This window comes from Acomys russatus, chromosome 11 (genome assembly GCF_903995435.1).
Source record: "Acomys russatus chromosome 11, mAcoRus1.1, whole genome shotgun sequence".
Lineage (NCBI taxonomy): Eukaryota > Metazoa > Chordata > Mammalia > Rodentia > Muridae > Acomys > Acomys russatus.
Window position 1 is genome coordinate 31,410,444 of NC_067147.1, and position 16,809 is coordinate 31,427,252.

The following is a 16,809-nucleotide window of genomic DNA, read 5'->3' on the forward strand; positions in this document are numbered from 1 at the left end:
TCCACCTTCACATTGGTTTCTGGGACTGAACTCATGTCATCAGGCATACACAGACTTTATCACCTTAGGCAGCTCACCAGTCTTTGTATTCTCTTAATCCTTGCTACATCCTACAATTGAATACATCTCGTGAGGGGATATGCATATGTGTGGGGCGGGTATGTATACACATATATGGAGGCATGCTTGTGCATATGTGTGTACTGTGCATATGTAAACTGGGTCATCTGCAGGTGTTATTCTACAAGAGCTGCTCACCTTTACAGAGACAGGGTCTCTCGCTGTCTTGGAGCTTAGGTAGGCTGGCTGACTGGCCAGAGAGCCTCAGGGATTGCCCTGTCTCTGCCTCTTCAGTGTGGGATCAAGTCCATACCATCATGTCCTCCTCCTCCTCCTCCTCCTCCTCCTCCAACTACAACTACTAATACTACTAATCCTACTTTTCCTTCTCCTTCTTCTTCTTCATGTGAGTCTAGGTATCAAACCTGGGTCCTCAGACTTGCCTGACAAGTACTTTTCCAACTGAGTTATCTATCTCATCCTTCACAGTCCATTAAAATTATTTTACATTTATTTCTTGGAGGGGCACACATGCCACTACATACATGTGTCAAGGTTAGAAGTCAACCTGCAGGAATCTGTTTTCTCCTTCCACCTTACGGGTTCCAGGGCCTTGAGTCAGGCTGTCAGCCTGAGCAGCAAGCACCTTTATGCACTGAGCTCCCTCACTGGCCCCTGACTTGATAACATATTAAAAAACAATTTTATAAGTTGCAAGTACAAACTAGCATCTTTTGCTTTCCACACAGCCTCTGGCTTTAGGTTCTGGAATGTCCGTTACCTGCTCATGTTCTCCTGGCCTATAGCTCTCTCACTGCTCCATCAGAAAGCAACATGTGCAGGTCACAGTTGCTGCCTAGAGAAGTTGCCCAGAGATATCTATATCTATATAACTATATCTATATATAAATATATCTATAAAAATATTTTCTTGTGGGTTTTTTTTTGTTTTTTGTTTTGTTTGTTTGTTTGTTTTATGTGGATGATGGGTTCAAACTCAGCTTCCCATGCTTACGGAGAAAGCACTCTTGTCCACCGAGCCATCTCCTTTGCCCCTAATGTCTGCTTTTTTTGTTCATCCTTAGCATACTCAAGTTCATTGGTAAGCAGCTTTGCCGGTAAACACAAGGTCTACAGCAAACATTTCTCCCAGTGTTAGTGTCCTCAGAGGTGAGCCCCCTGACCCTAGCAAACCCATCTTCAGTGCCCACCATGGCCATCCTGAAGACAATGAAGATGGCCTGTGCAAAAAAGCAAGCTGCAGGACACGGACCTGGCCAGTCCCTTAGCCACTTACCTCATTCAGCTTGACCCAGTTGAAGGACTTCAGTGGGTGTGAAGGCTGGGGAATGCACTTTTTCCTGAGTGGGGCATTGTTGCTGGGAAAGGGGTCCTGAGGCAGGGGCAGGCCTGAGTTGAAGCAGGGTGGGGCACCTGGGGGGATGGGAGACCCACCAGGAGGAAGGGGAGGTGGGGGTGGGGGTGGGCAGCAGGCAAAGGGGAGAGGAGGTGGGGGTGGAGGCAGTTCATTGGTTGTTGTGGAGGAAGGCAAGGTGAGTGGACCTCCAGGGGGAGGTGGAGAAGATACTGGGCCAGTCTGTGGGAAGACAAAAATGGCAAGATGGTGCACTCATCAGCACACAACCTAACCAAGTCTCCACACTGTCCTCATTTCCTTGCTGAACCTGCCATCCTTCACATACATCTAGACACCATTTTCTCTCTCTGCATCTCAACAGCCGACACACACACACACACACACACACACACACACACACACACACACACACTTGACACCAGGCAACCAGAGTCACAAATATCAAAGTGAAACATCAGGATGGATGCATATAGTGGTGTTCACTGACAAATTCATCCAGCCACAAGGAAGGGGCAGGAATTCTACCTGCATCATCCCATCTGAGACACACTTCGGGGAGCAGCAGCATCCAGAGGAAGGGTCATTCTTTTCTAATTTGTTAACATTAAAGGGTCACCCAAACAGACTAATAAGCCATATCAGTTGTGGTCCAAGGTCCTCCTTTCTCTTCTCCCTTATCTTGGGGTTCTTATCTTCCCCCTACACCTGCTGTGCCCACTCTGGTGAGAAACTCAGGGTGCTGGCTAAGCTACATAAATAGGAAGGGGGTGGTGCCCGCGCGTACTGAGATTTCACTGAGTTGTGCTACCAGCTCTGCCACTTGTCCCCTAGCTTGACGCAGCTCCTGGGACTCGCGGGCCAGTTTGTCCTTCATCTTGTTCAGCGTCCTCATCATCTCGTCCTTCTCCAGCGTCTTGGTCTCACATTCCCGCTCTTTTCTCTCTAGCCGGCTCAAGAGCTCCGTGTGTTCTGGAGGGCAATGGGGAAGGGGAGAGGGAGGGAGAAAGTGAGAAGAGAGTGGGTAGCAGGCATGGCTTCTCTGAGGAAGGAGATGGGGTCCCAGTAAGGATGGTAAAGGGCTCAGGGAGTGGAGGTGGAGCTGGGTTAGGCAGAGCCTCTCACCTTTCCGGAACTTCTCCGCTTGGTCCCTCCACTGCTTTACCTCATTCTCGTTGATGAGCCTGTTGAGAAGTGGAGGGACCCCATGACTTTGACAACCACCTCACCTCTTCCCAGAAGTCGGGCACCTCTATTCCCCAGAGGTAAACCCTGATCTCTGATCTGTTCAGGCACAGGCTTCTCAGATGCCTCTTCGGGTCCCCATTTCTGACCATTCTCACCCTGTGGACCTCATGGACCATGAGAACAGGAAGGACCCCAAGTGGTCTTCCAATCCAACATCCTGTGTGATGGTTGATGAGAACAAAACGTACCTAATAGATAGAGGGCTGAATCCAGGCTGCCTTTAGTCCCATTAACACGCACATGCGTGTGCACATAGATACACACACACACACACACACACACACACACACACACACATCTCTTTGTAAAAGTAGATCAATGTATCTAAGAGCCAGAAACATCAGCCCAGTATGTAAGGGCAGGGAAAGCCGTCCACCACAACAGAGCAGAGAATTAATGGAACATGATCCTGGTCACATCTGAGACACAGGACCACCTCATTCATAACAAACTTCTAACAGGTGCTAAAACTAGTGTTTCCTCAGATTGCAAAGCTATGAGCAATTGGATCCTAGCAGGATAGCCTAGTAATTACTCCATTTTGCATTTGTTTACATATTTACTTCATGCCACTGCAAGTGGAACTCAGAAAGGACAACATCGAGAGTTTATTCTCTTTCTACCAAGTGGATTCCGGGGATTGAGCTCAGTTTGTTGGGCTTGGCACCTGGTGTCTTCACTGCTGAGCAACCCTGCTGGGCCATGGTGAGATTTCTTTGGAGGGTACTGGGGTGTTACACCTTGACCATGCAAAGAAATGGCTCCCTAGGAACAGATACAGTTTTGATTATGTTCCCTGATTTGAGGAGGGTTTCAGGGTAGACTGGGTTCTTCTAGGGCCCAGCAAACGCACATGGTAAAGAAAGACTAATTAACCCAGACAGCCTGGCTGTGCTGGGACCTGGTGGCACTCCTGGAGTTAGCTGACACAGGAGCTTGTGTGAGTGAAGCAGGTGCCAGTTGAGGCCCTTGTGGATGAACTGGGCTGATACCATTTGTCAGTGAAGCCCAGGGGCCCAATTAGGAGATAACTGGAAACGTCAAACTGTAAACCTGTGTGTGCTACATCCAGGGAAGCAAGAATTGATGGGAGGGCCAAAGGAAGCCAACTGACCAGATGGGGGTGGGGAACCTCTTGCGTGACCCATGAGTTCTGTTCTATAGAGAAAGGCTCTTAGCAAAGAACTCTAGGAGACACCAATGCACTCATGTGCCAAGCCAGCATGCAGGGAAGCTTAAGACCTTTCCCCTCTCTCCAGCCTGCCTCCTGTCCCCAGCTGCATCTTGGGGGGGGGGGGTCAGGAACTTGTGTTATCTAAGTAGATCGGGGACACTGAAAGGGTCAGAGGAGAAATGGAATAGAGCAAAGAAGAGACAAGCCAGTCATATTACACACATGAACAGGCAAGGACACATGCATGCACATATGCAGAGATTATCCCTGGCCCTGCTCTGACTTCTGTGGCCTCAGTGGAGAGACAGCTAAGGCTAAATCAGAGACATTTAAGGCTGGACCACACTTGGATCAGGCCTCCCATTTGCAGTAGCTTAAAATGATTTTAAAGACTTGGGGCATTTTAGTAACAAGCCAGTTAGGGGTTGAGTGAAATCAACGCTTGATCATTTGTGCAAATAAAGTGAGAATCTTTTAAAATCCACTTTGCATTTGGAATGCAGAGCCAAGAAGGAAGGCACTTCTTCCAATGAAGGACAATTAGTTCAAATTCATATCAAAGTTAAATAAAAGTTGAAGTAGAAAGCCAGGGCATTAAAGTAGGTCTCATTGTTAGCTCACCAGTTTAAACATAAATGGTTTCTGTGGGTCCTTCTGTACACACACTCAGTAGAAGGTCTACGGCTCCAACAACCTCAATATGTTCATGCTCAAATGGACATGTCCCATGTCAGTGGCCACCAAACCTTCTGGAAGGAGCCAACGTTGATAGTTTGGGTATGTACACCCTGCACAGTGGCTGTCACACTGTCTTGTGCGTGTTTGTATAAAGTATAAGGACACACTGAGGCGATAGCTCAGGGGGTAAAGGGTCAGACTTGAGTTTGGTCCCTGGAGCCTGCTTAGACAGCGGGTGAGGCGGTGAACACCTGTAATCCCAGCACAGGGAGGTGGAGATAGGCAGATCCGCAACGTTCTCTACCTGGCTAGTCTAGCCTAATCGGACCCATCGCCAAGGAGATGGGCAATGTGCCTGACCGTACTACTGGAGGTTGTTCCATATATTTCACCTGTACATCCTATGTGTGCATGTATTCACATATGAACATGTGTACACACATGCATGAACATGACATATGTGCACACACACCAAAACAAAAAATAAAGAAAAATCAAAACAAAAATGATTCTCAGCTTAAACTGGAGGACTGGGCTGGCTCAGGAGCTGTAGTCTATTGGCCAGTGCTCTGTGGAAATGTTCTTAGGCCCTTTGGCTAAGCCTTGCAGTGCACTAGGGAGAACAGAGGGTTGTAAGTGTAATATATGCCCACACTGGCCAATACAGTCATCAGTAAGATCATGATGTGCAGCTAGTTACATTTAAATGAGACAAAGACTCCAATCTCACAGTTACACTGGCCACATGTACCTCAATACACATAGGCCAAATAATGGTGGCTTCTGGGGTTAATCTTTATTGTCACCTTGGCAGGACCTACAGTCATCAAAGAGGCAAACTTCTTGGTGCATCTGTGAGGAATTCCTAGGTTGGGTCTACAGGGAAGGAAGGTCCACCAGCATGTGGGTTAGGGACCTGCGCTTCATGAAGAGAGGAGAGCCAGCTGAGCCTCCGTATCTCTCTCTCTCTCTCTCTCCTCTACTCGCTCTCTCTCTCGCTCTCTCTCGCTCATCCTCGCTATCTCCATCTCTCTCTCTCTCTGTGTGTGTGTGTGTGTGTGTGTGTGTGTGTCCCAGTAAGCTGCTTCAAGATCCAGCCAGAATGGATTATACAATCAGCTATGTGTCAAAAGAAACCATATTTTCTTCCTTCTTTCCCTCCATCCTTTCTTCCTCCCCTCCCATTCTTCCTTCCTTCCTTTTTCTTCCCTCCCTCCCTCTGCCTCTTCCTCCCTTTCTCCCTCCTTCACTTCCTTCCTCATTTCCTCCCTCCCTTTGTCCCTCCCTTTCTCCTTCTCTCTCTCCCTCCTTCCCTTTCTTTCTCCTTTCCTCTCTCCCTCCCTCCTTCTCTTCCTTCTTCTTTTCCTCCCTCCCTCCTTTTCTCCTTTTCTCAGTCCATCCCTCTTTCCCTTCATCATTCCCTTCCTTCCTCCTTCTCTCGTGTCTTCCCTTCCATTGTTTTGGCCACAGGAACAAGAGCAGTAATTCAGCCAGCTGCCACCCTGGTCAGGGTCTTCCGTGCCTATGAGACCGGGTTTCTACACACTCACATGGGTTGGAGAGGAAGTTGAGGGTTTGCTGGGAGAATCCAGAGTGGGAGAGAAATAAAGAGGGCAGAGGACAGGTCAAGGGCCATCCATAACTCACATGTTGACGACATTCCTGACATTGAAGTTTTCCAGTGGGGCCAGGTCAGGGTCCACACCCCGCTCATCCTGGAGGACGATCTGCTGAAGGATGCGGTCCAGGAGCTGCCACTGCTGGAAGTATCCCACCATTCCTCTTGTCTGAGGGACAGAAGGCATGGTGTCTGTCCTGAGCCCTGGGACCCCTGAAGTCCTTGTTCTGGCATGACTGCCCAGGCTCAGGCCAGCAAGGCAAGCCCTTCCCCCTCTTAGGAAGCCACTGGTCTGGTGGGAGAGATACTGCTGCTACCAGTGATGGAGTGTCACAATCAAGTTAACCCCTAGCTATCTGAAGATGGACGTTCATGGCCTGGTCAACCCTCCTGACATTTCTCTGCAGCATGAAATGCTTCCTGTTTCCTGTGGGGACCCTGGGCATATTGTGCCCTGCGCATGCGAATGGCCTTTTCCACTGTCTAGAAAAGGCACCTGCTTGAGAATATTACATGCTGAAAACTGAAGTCCCTAGGGAAAACTTAAAACAAGATTGTCACGATCATCTTTGTCTTCGCTTTACAGAAAAAGATGAATGGCCGCTGGCTCCAGGATGGGCTGAGGCCACCAGAATGAACTCAAGAAGGGCTGACTGGAACCCAGGGAGGCTTCTTGGTGGAGATGACCTTGAACTATGAAGGCAAAGGCTTCTTGTCTTCTCACCCTCACCCAGCACAGTCTACCTGGATGTAGACTTCCTTTTCACACAATAGGCAGTACCTCTCCTTCCTTGGTTGCTTCACCTTTCATGGACACTAGGGCATCAATTCCTGACATCAAATCCTGCCTACAAGCTAGACAATTGTGTCTTCAAAGCCCCATGTAGAGACAAGATGGTGGCTATGCACATTGCTTATGGGCCACCAAACAGGGAGATGCTGGGAGCAGAGGAAAACAAATTCCAGTGACTTCCATGAGGATCTGGGCTGGTTTTGGAAAGTGTGTGTGTGTGTGTGTGTGTGTGTGTATGTTGTGTGTGTGCAATGTATGTGTGATGTATTTGTGTGTATGATGTGTGCATATGTGTGTTGTGTGTGTATAATGTGTGTGTGATGCATGTATCATGTATGTGTGTATGTGATGTCTGTGTATGAGGTGTGTGTATGAGGTGTGTGTATGTGTGTGTGTGTGTGTGTGTGTGTGTGTGTGTGTGTGTGTGTGTCCAAGGGCTGGAAGAAGTTGCTAGATCCCCTGGAGCTGGAGTTACAAGTATCTGTGAAACACCAAGCACGTGGTTTGGAAACCTGAACTCAGGTCCTCTTGAAGAGAATCAGGTGCCTTTAATTGCAGAGCCATTTGTGGAGCCTCTGGGCTGAATTTGGAGAAGCTTGGCTTCCTGGTGCAGCTCACTGTCTCTGTCATCCTCTCACCACTCTACCGGCACCGCATTGCTAACTAGTCCATTTACTGTTCCTCAGAAATGCAGTGTAAAGCCAGATGGCAGCTCACAGCTACAGGTTTCATCTGAAGCCTGACCCCAAGCACCAAAAAGTAACATCTCTATGTGAAGAGCTCACTCAGAAGCAAGAGCTTACAGGTTCAGCAGCCTGAGGTTCAGTGACAATGTGCTAAGACCCTCCCATCAGACAGTGCCCCAAGTTGTCACTAATGCCACCATCACTATGACTTTGGTGATCCTGATTAGGGTGATTATTATAGAGAACCAAACAGATTTTCAGAATATTCAATTTTTGGAACAAAGTAACAAAGTCTGGGTGCAGCTGAGGCTCATTTCCGATTATATTCTGGGGCAACGATGAATAATTTTAAGCATTTTATTCTGTTCCCATAAACACATGGACCTTGAGGACTCAGCCACCTGCTCCCAAGATGCCATTTGTTGTCTATAAAGATTCGGGAGTCAGTCAGAATGATACAACTTAAGAACAAAACCAAACACAAGGCTGGGGAGATGGTTCAGACTGGCCGAGTGCTGCTGGCCACACAACCACCAGGACCAGCTCCATCCCATAATTATTATAAAGGAGCTGGCAAGGCAGAGGCAGGAAGATCCCTGAGGCTCAGCAGTGAGAGACCTCATTTCAAAAAATAATGTGGAAAATGACTGAAGAAGATACCTGATATAGACATCACACACACACACACACACACACACACGTGCGCATGCACACACATGCATATATAATCATACACTATAGTTGAAACAAAGCAACATGAGCATTGCATATCTGTTCAGTTCCTCTAAGTATGAAATTTCCTTCTTGCAAATGACAAGACCACCAAATAAACCTGCCCTTTCCAGATCACAGAAGATACATTTTTGTCATGATCAAAACTGCTGCTTGTCCGACTGCAAGGCTGGGCTTGCTCCAACCATTTACTCAGCTCCACCCACAGGTTGACAGGAGGCAACCCAAGGAAGAAGGAGCCTGAGTCACTCACTGGGCCTGCCCTCCCAAAGGCAAGCACAGAGAGTTTTGTCAGACCGATAGGCCCAGCAACCTCTCAGAGGCTCACATCAGCCTGCTGGCTCTCAGGCTGAGAGCAGGGTACTCACAAGGCATCTGCAGGCAGTGGTGCAGCACAGAGAGCAGGCAGGGGTATGCTTCCGTGTGCTTCAGCTTCTTGTGGATCAGTTCAAACATCTGAGAGGCGCTTTTTGTGTCGATGTGCACCTGGGGGAGTTTAGACCACAGTGAAGTGGTCAGTCAGTAAGATACTAAGGAAGAAAGGAAGGACCAGAAGATTCTATTTCCATCCTCCTAGCCCCATCCATATCCGGGTCAGGGTTTTCCATTCCTGACTATCACCCAGGAACAAAAGAAGAAAGGCAGATGAGAGCAAAGGGAAGAGTTAGTGATTATACAAACAAATCTCCCCATCTCAGCAGCACTGGCATCTTGGGGGTGGATAATTCTTCAGAGTGGGGCGGGGCATTCCATGTCTTGAGGAATGTTTAGCGGTGTCCCTAGCCACTACACCCTAGATGCCAATGGTGTCCTCCCTCTTCCCTCCCCAGGTTGTGACATGCAAAACATGTCCACTCTTAGCCAATGCCTCATGGATAATAAAAACCACCCTGGCTAGGAACAGCTGATCCACACTAAGGGCAGGAAGGGGGCATAGATGCTTCAAAGTGGCAGGTGCCCTGTATTTCAAGGCTGTGTGGCAGCTAGTAACCTGTTCAAATTCTCTCGTCTGTGATTCCTCATCTATAATTCCAGGCTTTGTGAGTGTGTCATGGGTGATGCTTAGTGCCTGTAAGCCCTGCCCAAAAGAGCCTACTGTTTAGGGACAACAAGTGAGCAAAGGAGATGTGTGTACTCAGAGCTGGCAAGAGGCTCAAATGAAATGGCTTCGTAATTAAGCATCATCTGGCTAGGAATAGAAGAGGCAACTTGGGAAATTTGGGGGAGGCAAGAAAAGCCAGCCCAGGGAAAGGATTTGAGGTTAAATATGTCCGCGTGCTGGCTTTCTTACTATGGGACTTTTGGTTTGCTGAGGGGCAGATGATAAGGTATAGTACATGAGGTGAGGCCCCCAGAGTTAACATACTACCAGGTTTCCTTTAGAAACAGGACCTGGCCATGGGGTACCACTGGGAATCCAGACAGCACTGGACTGACCTTAAGCACAGGATCTGGAGAAATGGTTACAGGGATGCCCAGGACCCTGTATAACTGTCCCATCACCACAGGCACCTCACCATGTCAAACCTCCGGGCTAGCTCCAGGTCATCCTCATTTCGGACCATCTCAAAGAAGTCTAAATGCCTAGATAGATGTGGGAGGGTAGACAGGGGGTACAGAGAAAGTAATATTAAAGCCAGACCACTCATGATGGAGGATTCCAGCCCCTTCGATGTCCCATTGCCTATCTGAAAGCTTTACTCAGACGAGGCTAAGGCAAGACCAGAAAGAGGCTATGCGATGTAGGTGAGTTCCCTCTCCTTAATAAGATTTCACAGTCTTCCTTTAGGGTGGTCACACCAGGGCCCAGTCACCACCGATCACATTTCTCCACTGTGACTTTGGTGACTTGTTAGACATAGTTGTTTTTGGTGATGGGAGGCTGCTTTGTGTGCTCCAGGTTATTATCAACGTCCCTAACTATGTATCAACATCCCTTAACCCATAAGATCCCAGGAGGCCTTCGGGCCCCAGCCAATTATGACGGATCAAATAAGGTAGAACATTACGGTGAATTTAAGACCAGTCTGGGCCATATATTGAATTCCAGGCTAGGCTAGGCTAGAGTATAAGGCCCTGTCTTAAAACCACAGGAGCCCAACAGCACAACTGTGCCAACCCAAAACACTTGGCACTGCTAGGACCTCCTAGAGGCACCAACCTCCTTGAAGGACCACTGTCTTCCCAGTATTGCCATATTATTTTCAACTTCTCAAAGCAAATCTCTCTTTTATTTTTCCTTGGAAACACTGCCCCTTTCCACATCAAAACAATTGATTCTCTCTTTTCCTTCTTCCTCACTCTGGTCTGTGTGTGTGTGTGTGTGTGTGTTACATCTGTGCTATATGTCCATTTGGAGATCAAAGGAGGATGTCAGTTGTCTGTTCCTTCTATTTCTCGACCATATTCCCTTGAGCCAGGTCTCTCCCTGAACCTGGAGCAAGGCTGGTGGTGGCCAGAAAACCCCAGCAATCATTCCCTTCCCAAAATGTTGGTATTTCAGGCCCTTGTGTAGCCATACTCTTTACATGGGTCCCAGAGATCTGAACTGAGTTCCTCTCACTTGCACAGTAAGAACTTTTACCTGCTGAGTTACGCCCCCAACCCTGCCATGCTGTCCTCTTAAACCCTAGTGTGATAAAGTGACTTGCACTAGTGAGATAGAACGAGTGTGGCTCATGGGCAACACATAAGAACATGATCATGCATTTTACTCAGCAGGGAATTAAAGTATACATATGAGGTGGGGCAGGAACATTTAGCATGCCTGCCCCCTCAAAAGTAAGACTGTCAGCAGACTCTCCCAGATGAAGTTGAAAACCAAAGGACACTCCCACCTGTTTCTAGATTCCCCCAAAGGCAAGGCTACCTTGATTGAGGACCACACTGGGTTCACCTGTCTATAACATCAGGGATGAGTTAAGCAGGCCAGCATGGCTTCATCTGCCATACACAGTGCTGATTGCTAAAACTAGGGTGGGTGTGTTAGGTGGGCCCCAGGGGAAGAACACCCTTTTCTAAAGGCCTAGCCACCCCCATCAAGAGGAACTGCCATCACAGGTTTGTAGTGGATCTGGGTAGCTGAGGCCTTACTTGTCCAGGATGGCATTCTCATGTTGTCGGAGTTTGTCTATCACTGGCTGGATCCCCAGCATCAGGAACTCATACCGGAGATGCAGGCGGAATTCCAGATTGTCCTGAGGGTCACCAAGGGAAGACCAGACTCAGTGGCTCTTCTCATGTCCAAGAGAAACACGCATAGACTCTGCCAGTATCTACCTCAGCCATGGTCCCATGTCATGTTCTGCAGCCAACTTATCCAGAACCACTTCCAGGGACTTCCTTTGACCTTGCTATCTCTCTAAAGCAAGCCTGCCAACAAGCCCCTGTTCAGCCTCCCACTTCACTCCAGGTCCCTGGTCAGTGTTTCTTTGGCACCAAAGGGCAGTGCCACACAACAAAGCAGGGGCTTGCCTATGTTCCTGCTCTACTTCCTAGTTTTGTAGCCTTGGCAAAGCCTTTGCTTCCTCAATTGTAAAACTGGCCTAATATTCACCTGGGGGGGGGGCGGCGGATGGTGTGAAGGTTGGAATGGTAATGACCTCCATAGGTGCATATATTTGAATGATGCCTTCACGGTTGGTGGAACTGGTTGGGAAGGATTGGGAGGTGGGGCTTTGTCGGAGAAGTTGTGTCACTGGGGTTGGGATTTGAGGTTTCAATGCCCCACACCATTCCCAGGTTAGCTCTCTCCTGCTCATGCTTGTGAATCCTATGTATGTCCTCAGCTTCCGCGCTAATGCCATGCCTGCCTCATGCCGCACTCCCCACTATGATGGGAAGCCCCCATCAAACTCTTACGTAAGTTTCCTTGGTCAGGTGTCTCATCACAGGAATAAAAAAGTAGCTAAGACAGAAATTAGTGCCAAGGCGTGGGCTATTTCTGTGACAGGTGTGACCATGGTATTTTTTGGAGGGATGTGGAACACTTTGTGACTTTGAACTAGGAAAGCATTGACGGCTGTAAGTGGGGCTTAACAGGCCAAGCCAGTTGAAGCTTGGAGATCAATGGTTTTGTAAACAATGTGGACCATGGAGGCTCAGCTCAAGAAGTTTCAGAAGAGCATCATATTAGCAACTGGCTTAGAGACCATTCTTGTGATATTTTGGCAAAGAATGCAGCTGCTATTTCTCCTTACCCTAAGAATCTGCTGGATTGAAGGTTTTTGGACTAATTTCACTGACAGAGGAGATTTTAAGACAGCTTTTAATATCGACTGTCTCATTATCACTGATCACTCTTATGCATGTCTACAATAAAAAAGAGCAAGCAGAGCAAAAAAGAAATACAAAAGTGGACAGTTTGGGGAGAAAAAGAGCACCAGGAAGTTTAATGTTGGAGCCAAGGTTTGTGCTAAAAATAGTAAGGAGAACTAGAATAAAAGGAGAGCCAGTGTTTGTGGTGCGAAAAGCATCAAGAAGGCAAACTTTATGCAACTGCAATCAAGGAGGGGGGCTAGGTTCTATTGCAAATAGGCAGCTTAACTTGGCACCATCACCATGTGGTTCTGAATGAGCTATGAAAGATGTAAGGATAAAGGGGTGGTGGGGGTCTCCCTCCCCAGTTAAGGACATCCCCCAAAGCTATGGGTGTATGAGAAATGCCTCTGCATGGAGGAGGCCCAGACAGGCCATTGTGTGAAGCTGTGAAAGAGAATCCCCAATTGTTATGTGGAGAGCGGGGACTGACTCTGACATGAACTCTGGTGTCCCATATTTGACCACCTCCCTTTGGTAGGGAGGCCTGATAGCCTTCAAAGAAAGAATAAGCAGGCTACCAAGATGAGACTTGACAGCCTATGACCATATAGTGGGGGAGGAGATCCCCCTTGGTCATAGATCTACGGGAGGGCAATAGGGTGAAAGCGGGAGGAACGGGAGGATACAAGTAATGGCATAACAATTTAGTTGTAATATGAATAAATTAATTAAATTTTAAAAAGAGTTATAATGAAGAGATTTTCTTGAATCTCAGAGGAGACCTTGGACTTTTAAACAAACATTGAGACTGTGAAAGGCTATGGGGATTTTTGAAATCGGACTAAATGCATTTTGCATTATTATATGGCCACAAGCCTATGTGGAAACTTGGATGAGAATTACCCCCTGTGGACTCATGTATTTGAATGATTGGTTTCCAGTTAGTGAAACTGTTTGGAAAGGATTAGGGGGTGTGGCCTAGTTGTAGGTGTGTCACTGGAGGTAGGCTTTGAAGTTTCAAAAATCTACACCATTCCCACTTAGCTCTCTTTCTTTTCTCACCTGCTGATAAGTATATGAATTTTAGCTTTTGTTTCCGTGCTTTGCGTGCCTGCCTATTGCGATGCTGCCCACCATGATGGTTATGGACTCTAACCTTCTGAAACTGTAAGCCTTTCTTCTATAATAAACTCTTTCTTCTATAATCTTCCTCAGTCATGATGCCTCATCACAGTAACAGAGAAGTAACCAAGATATTCTTATTCTTAACATTTGCCTAGCACAGTATGACTACCAGCAGATCAGGGCAAATGACAGTCATAAAGGGTTGGTATTGACAAAGTTCCAAGATGTCACTATCTTAGGGATAGATTATTCCCTAGACTATCTGATGTAATTCAGGTAATGGGAATAGCACACACACACATACAAAGGCATTCTGGTGAGAGGGAGGGAAATGGAGAGACAATTAATTAGCTAGCTAATTAATTAATTGCTTTTTTGGCCTTTTTGCTCTTTGGTTGGACCTGAATTGGAACAGCTGTTTGCTCCAAAAATTGAGACTTCAGCTGTTTTCAGGTTTTTCTAATGTTGCTGTCTAAAGGACTAGGGATCCCATGCTGTTCCTAGAAGAAGAGAAAACAGAAACCATACCTGCTAATCCTCCTAGAAAAACATGACTAGTTAACCTAGAAAGAAGTCCACAAGTAGGTCTTTAGAAAGTTCTATAAAGAAGGACCAAGAGTTTCTCTCCTCCCATAAAGAGCTTCCACCCCTTTAAGGCATCACCAGCCTCATTGGGGATTGGTGCCCAAATGCAGCACGCTACCACTGACGGAAACTGCCCGGAGAATTCTCGGATTTAGACAAAACCAAGAAGAATATAGTATGGGGCTCAAAATCAGAATCAGTCCTCAACACCACTTTGAACAGCCACCGCTAAGATGGATTTGGGTCCCATGCAGGCTGGGTCTTTGGGAGAGTGGAGTTAGACACCTGCAAGCTATCCTTCCATGGCTCCAAGTGAAGGACTCAAGAAGTTCTAAAGATATCTGGGGTGACAATGGCAGCAGTGGTCACATAAACTAGATGCCTCCATCCTTCTCACTGTCACTTGCCTAGAAAGCTCTTAGACTCACATAATACCCGAGGTCCAAGAACAAAAGGAAGGGGCCTCACCTCTCCAGCCCCCGCGTTGAGGACAGCGTTGATGAAGGACATGATGGCTGTCTTCAGGTTGACCTCATCCCTGTACCGGCCCAAGCTTCGATCCAGCTCATTCAGCAGAGTCTAATGGGAAGACAGGAACGGTTGGGGGAGGGGTCTCAGGATGCTACCAGAGAAATCTCTTCCCTGTACTACTGCCCCTCTGGCCACCTAGGAAGCCTCTCCTTTCCTCTCTGCGTGATCATACCTCTCCAGATTATGGGGGGCCACCCCAGATCTCACCTATGCCTCTCCACAGCTCAGGCTCAGACCATCTGGCTTCCTGCTCAGCCTCCAGGGTTTTGGGTCCCACAGCTGCTTTCTGATTGTGCACCAGCCATTCCTGCCCGGCTCCCCAATCTCATGGGTGCTACCTTTCATCCACTTTGCATCTTTTCCAAAGGGTCAGGGGCCACTTTATGCACAGGCTAATTGTTCGTTTGCAATGTGTGATGCCAGATCAACAGCCTGACTCATAATACACAGATTTCGCCATGCCGGGTCAACTTCTGAGACCTGACACCAGGCACTGTGCTAAGACACTTCAGACTTCCGGCCTACTTCATGTGGAATTCTCTGGTCAGGTCAGACAAAAGAAGGATGCTTAGCATGGCCCTGCATTGCCAGTTGTGGACCCTGTGTCTACAAATTTAGCACTCACCCAGGCCTAAAATCTTGACCCAGCAATTGTACTCAGTTCAACAATCCTCATCTGGATCCCTATCATGAGCCAGGAGCTGATCTCAGAGAGCCAGAGCTACAAATACATGAAGCAAACCAGTATCTCAGCCCCAGGGACCCACAGTCTGGTGAAGAGGACAAGTCTGTTTTGAAAGCCAGGCCACAGCTCTGAACGTACAATTGCTTGGGTCTTTTGTGGGAAGCCCTCTGGGTCCTAGTTCTCTCTTCCTTCTGTGAGTGGACAGGCAGCTTATACGGTGTCCCTTCCCTCCGTTTCCTTTATGTGGTTCTCATCTCTCTTGTCTTTACCCTGTGTCACCCCTTCTACCCCGCAGGTGATGCCCCAACACCCCTCCAGCCCATTGCCCACCTGGAAACGAGTGCGCTCAGCTGCATACACCTGGTAGTGTAGCATGGCCTGCAGAACCTTCTTGTGGCCTCCGGGCACAAGACATACGGCACCCAGGATCTCCAGCACCGCGACCTTAGTCTTGCTGTTCTCTGTGCGTAGGCTCTGTGCGATGGTGCTGATGGCCTCGGGCTGTGCCAGGACATGTGCCCGTCCCTGGGAGTTGTTCATCAGGGCCTTGATGCAGCCAATCAGAGACGTGTGGATGCGGCTCTCACAGGTGGTGTGGTCCATGCTCCGGAGGAAATTCAGCAGACAGGTCAAGCCTTCCAGCTCAATGAAGCGGGTCACAAACCTAAGCCAGACCACAAAAGGAGTTTGCTGATTTTTGTGTTCCACACATATTTTACAGATAATGACCCAGCGTGTGCATCACTCACCATGCTCTGCCCACAGCTGCCTCCTGACTCATTCATGTACTTTATCCATAGGCCTGACATCTCATCCTTGCAGAAGACTTAGATTTTTAAAAAAATTCTTAAAAGAGCACGTGTGTGTTTGTGTGTGTGTGTGTGTGTGTGTGCGTGTGCGCGCGCACGCACGCACACACATGCACATACAGGTGCCTGAGAAGCCAGAAGAGGGCTGAACCACTGGAGTTAGAATTTAAGGTAGTTGTGAACCACCTAGTGTGGATGCTAGGAGCAGACCTTTGACCCTCTGAAAGAGCAGGAAGTGCTTTTAACTGCTGAGCCATCTCTCTAGTCCCAGAGTGTTGAAAGCACAGCATGAAGGTCCTTGTGCCCACAGATCTCCAGGAAAACCAGGAATGTTAAGCACACAGGATTGTTCTCTCAAAGTAATGGGTATAAAACCTGTTCTTCCATCCAGAGTTCTGGGAATTGGTAGTGATTAACAGCACGGTGATCTTCATTATCTGTTGGGCCAGG

The 16,809-nt window shown here is 48.0% G+C and overlaps 1 protein-coding gene across 1 annotated transcript in view; it reads right to left on the reverse strand.

Moving 5' to 3' along the window:
• The window catches only part of Daam2 (dishevelled associated activator of morphogenesis 2), a 54,531-nt gene that overhangs the window by 19,314 nt on the left and 18,408 nt on the right, over positions 1-16,809 (reverse strand). The window contains 10 exon segments of the mRNA XM_051153045.1: positions 1,358-1,657; positions 2,223-2,407; positions 2,561-2,619; positions 6,183-6,307; positions 6,309-6,322; positions 8,733-8,850; positions 9,882-9,948; positions 11,458-11,561; positions 14,803-14,913; positions 15,881-16,214. Of these exon segments, the coding sequence (XP_051009002.1) occupies positions 1,358-1,657; positions 2,223-2,407; positions 2,561-2,619; positions 6,183-6,307; positions 6,309-6,322; positions 8,733-8,850; positions 9,882-9,948; positions 11,458-11,561; positions 14,803-14,913; positions 15,881-16,214 (1,417 nt within the window).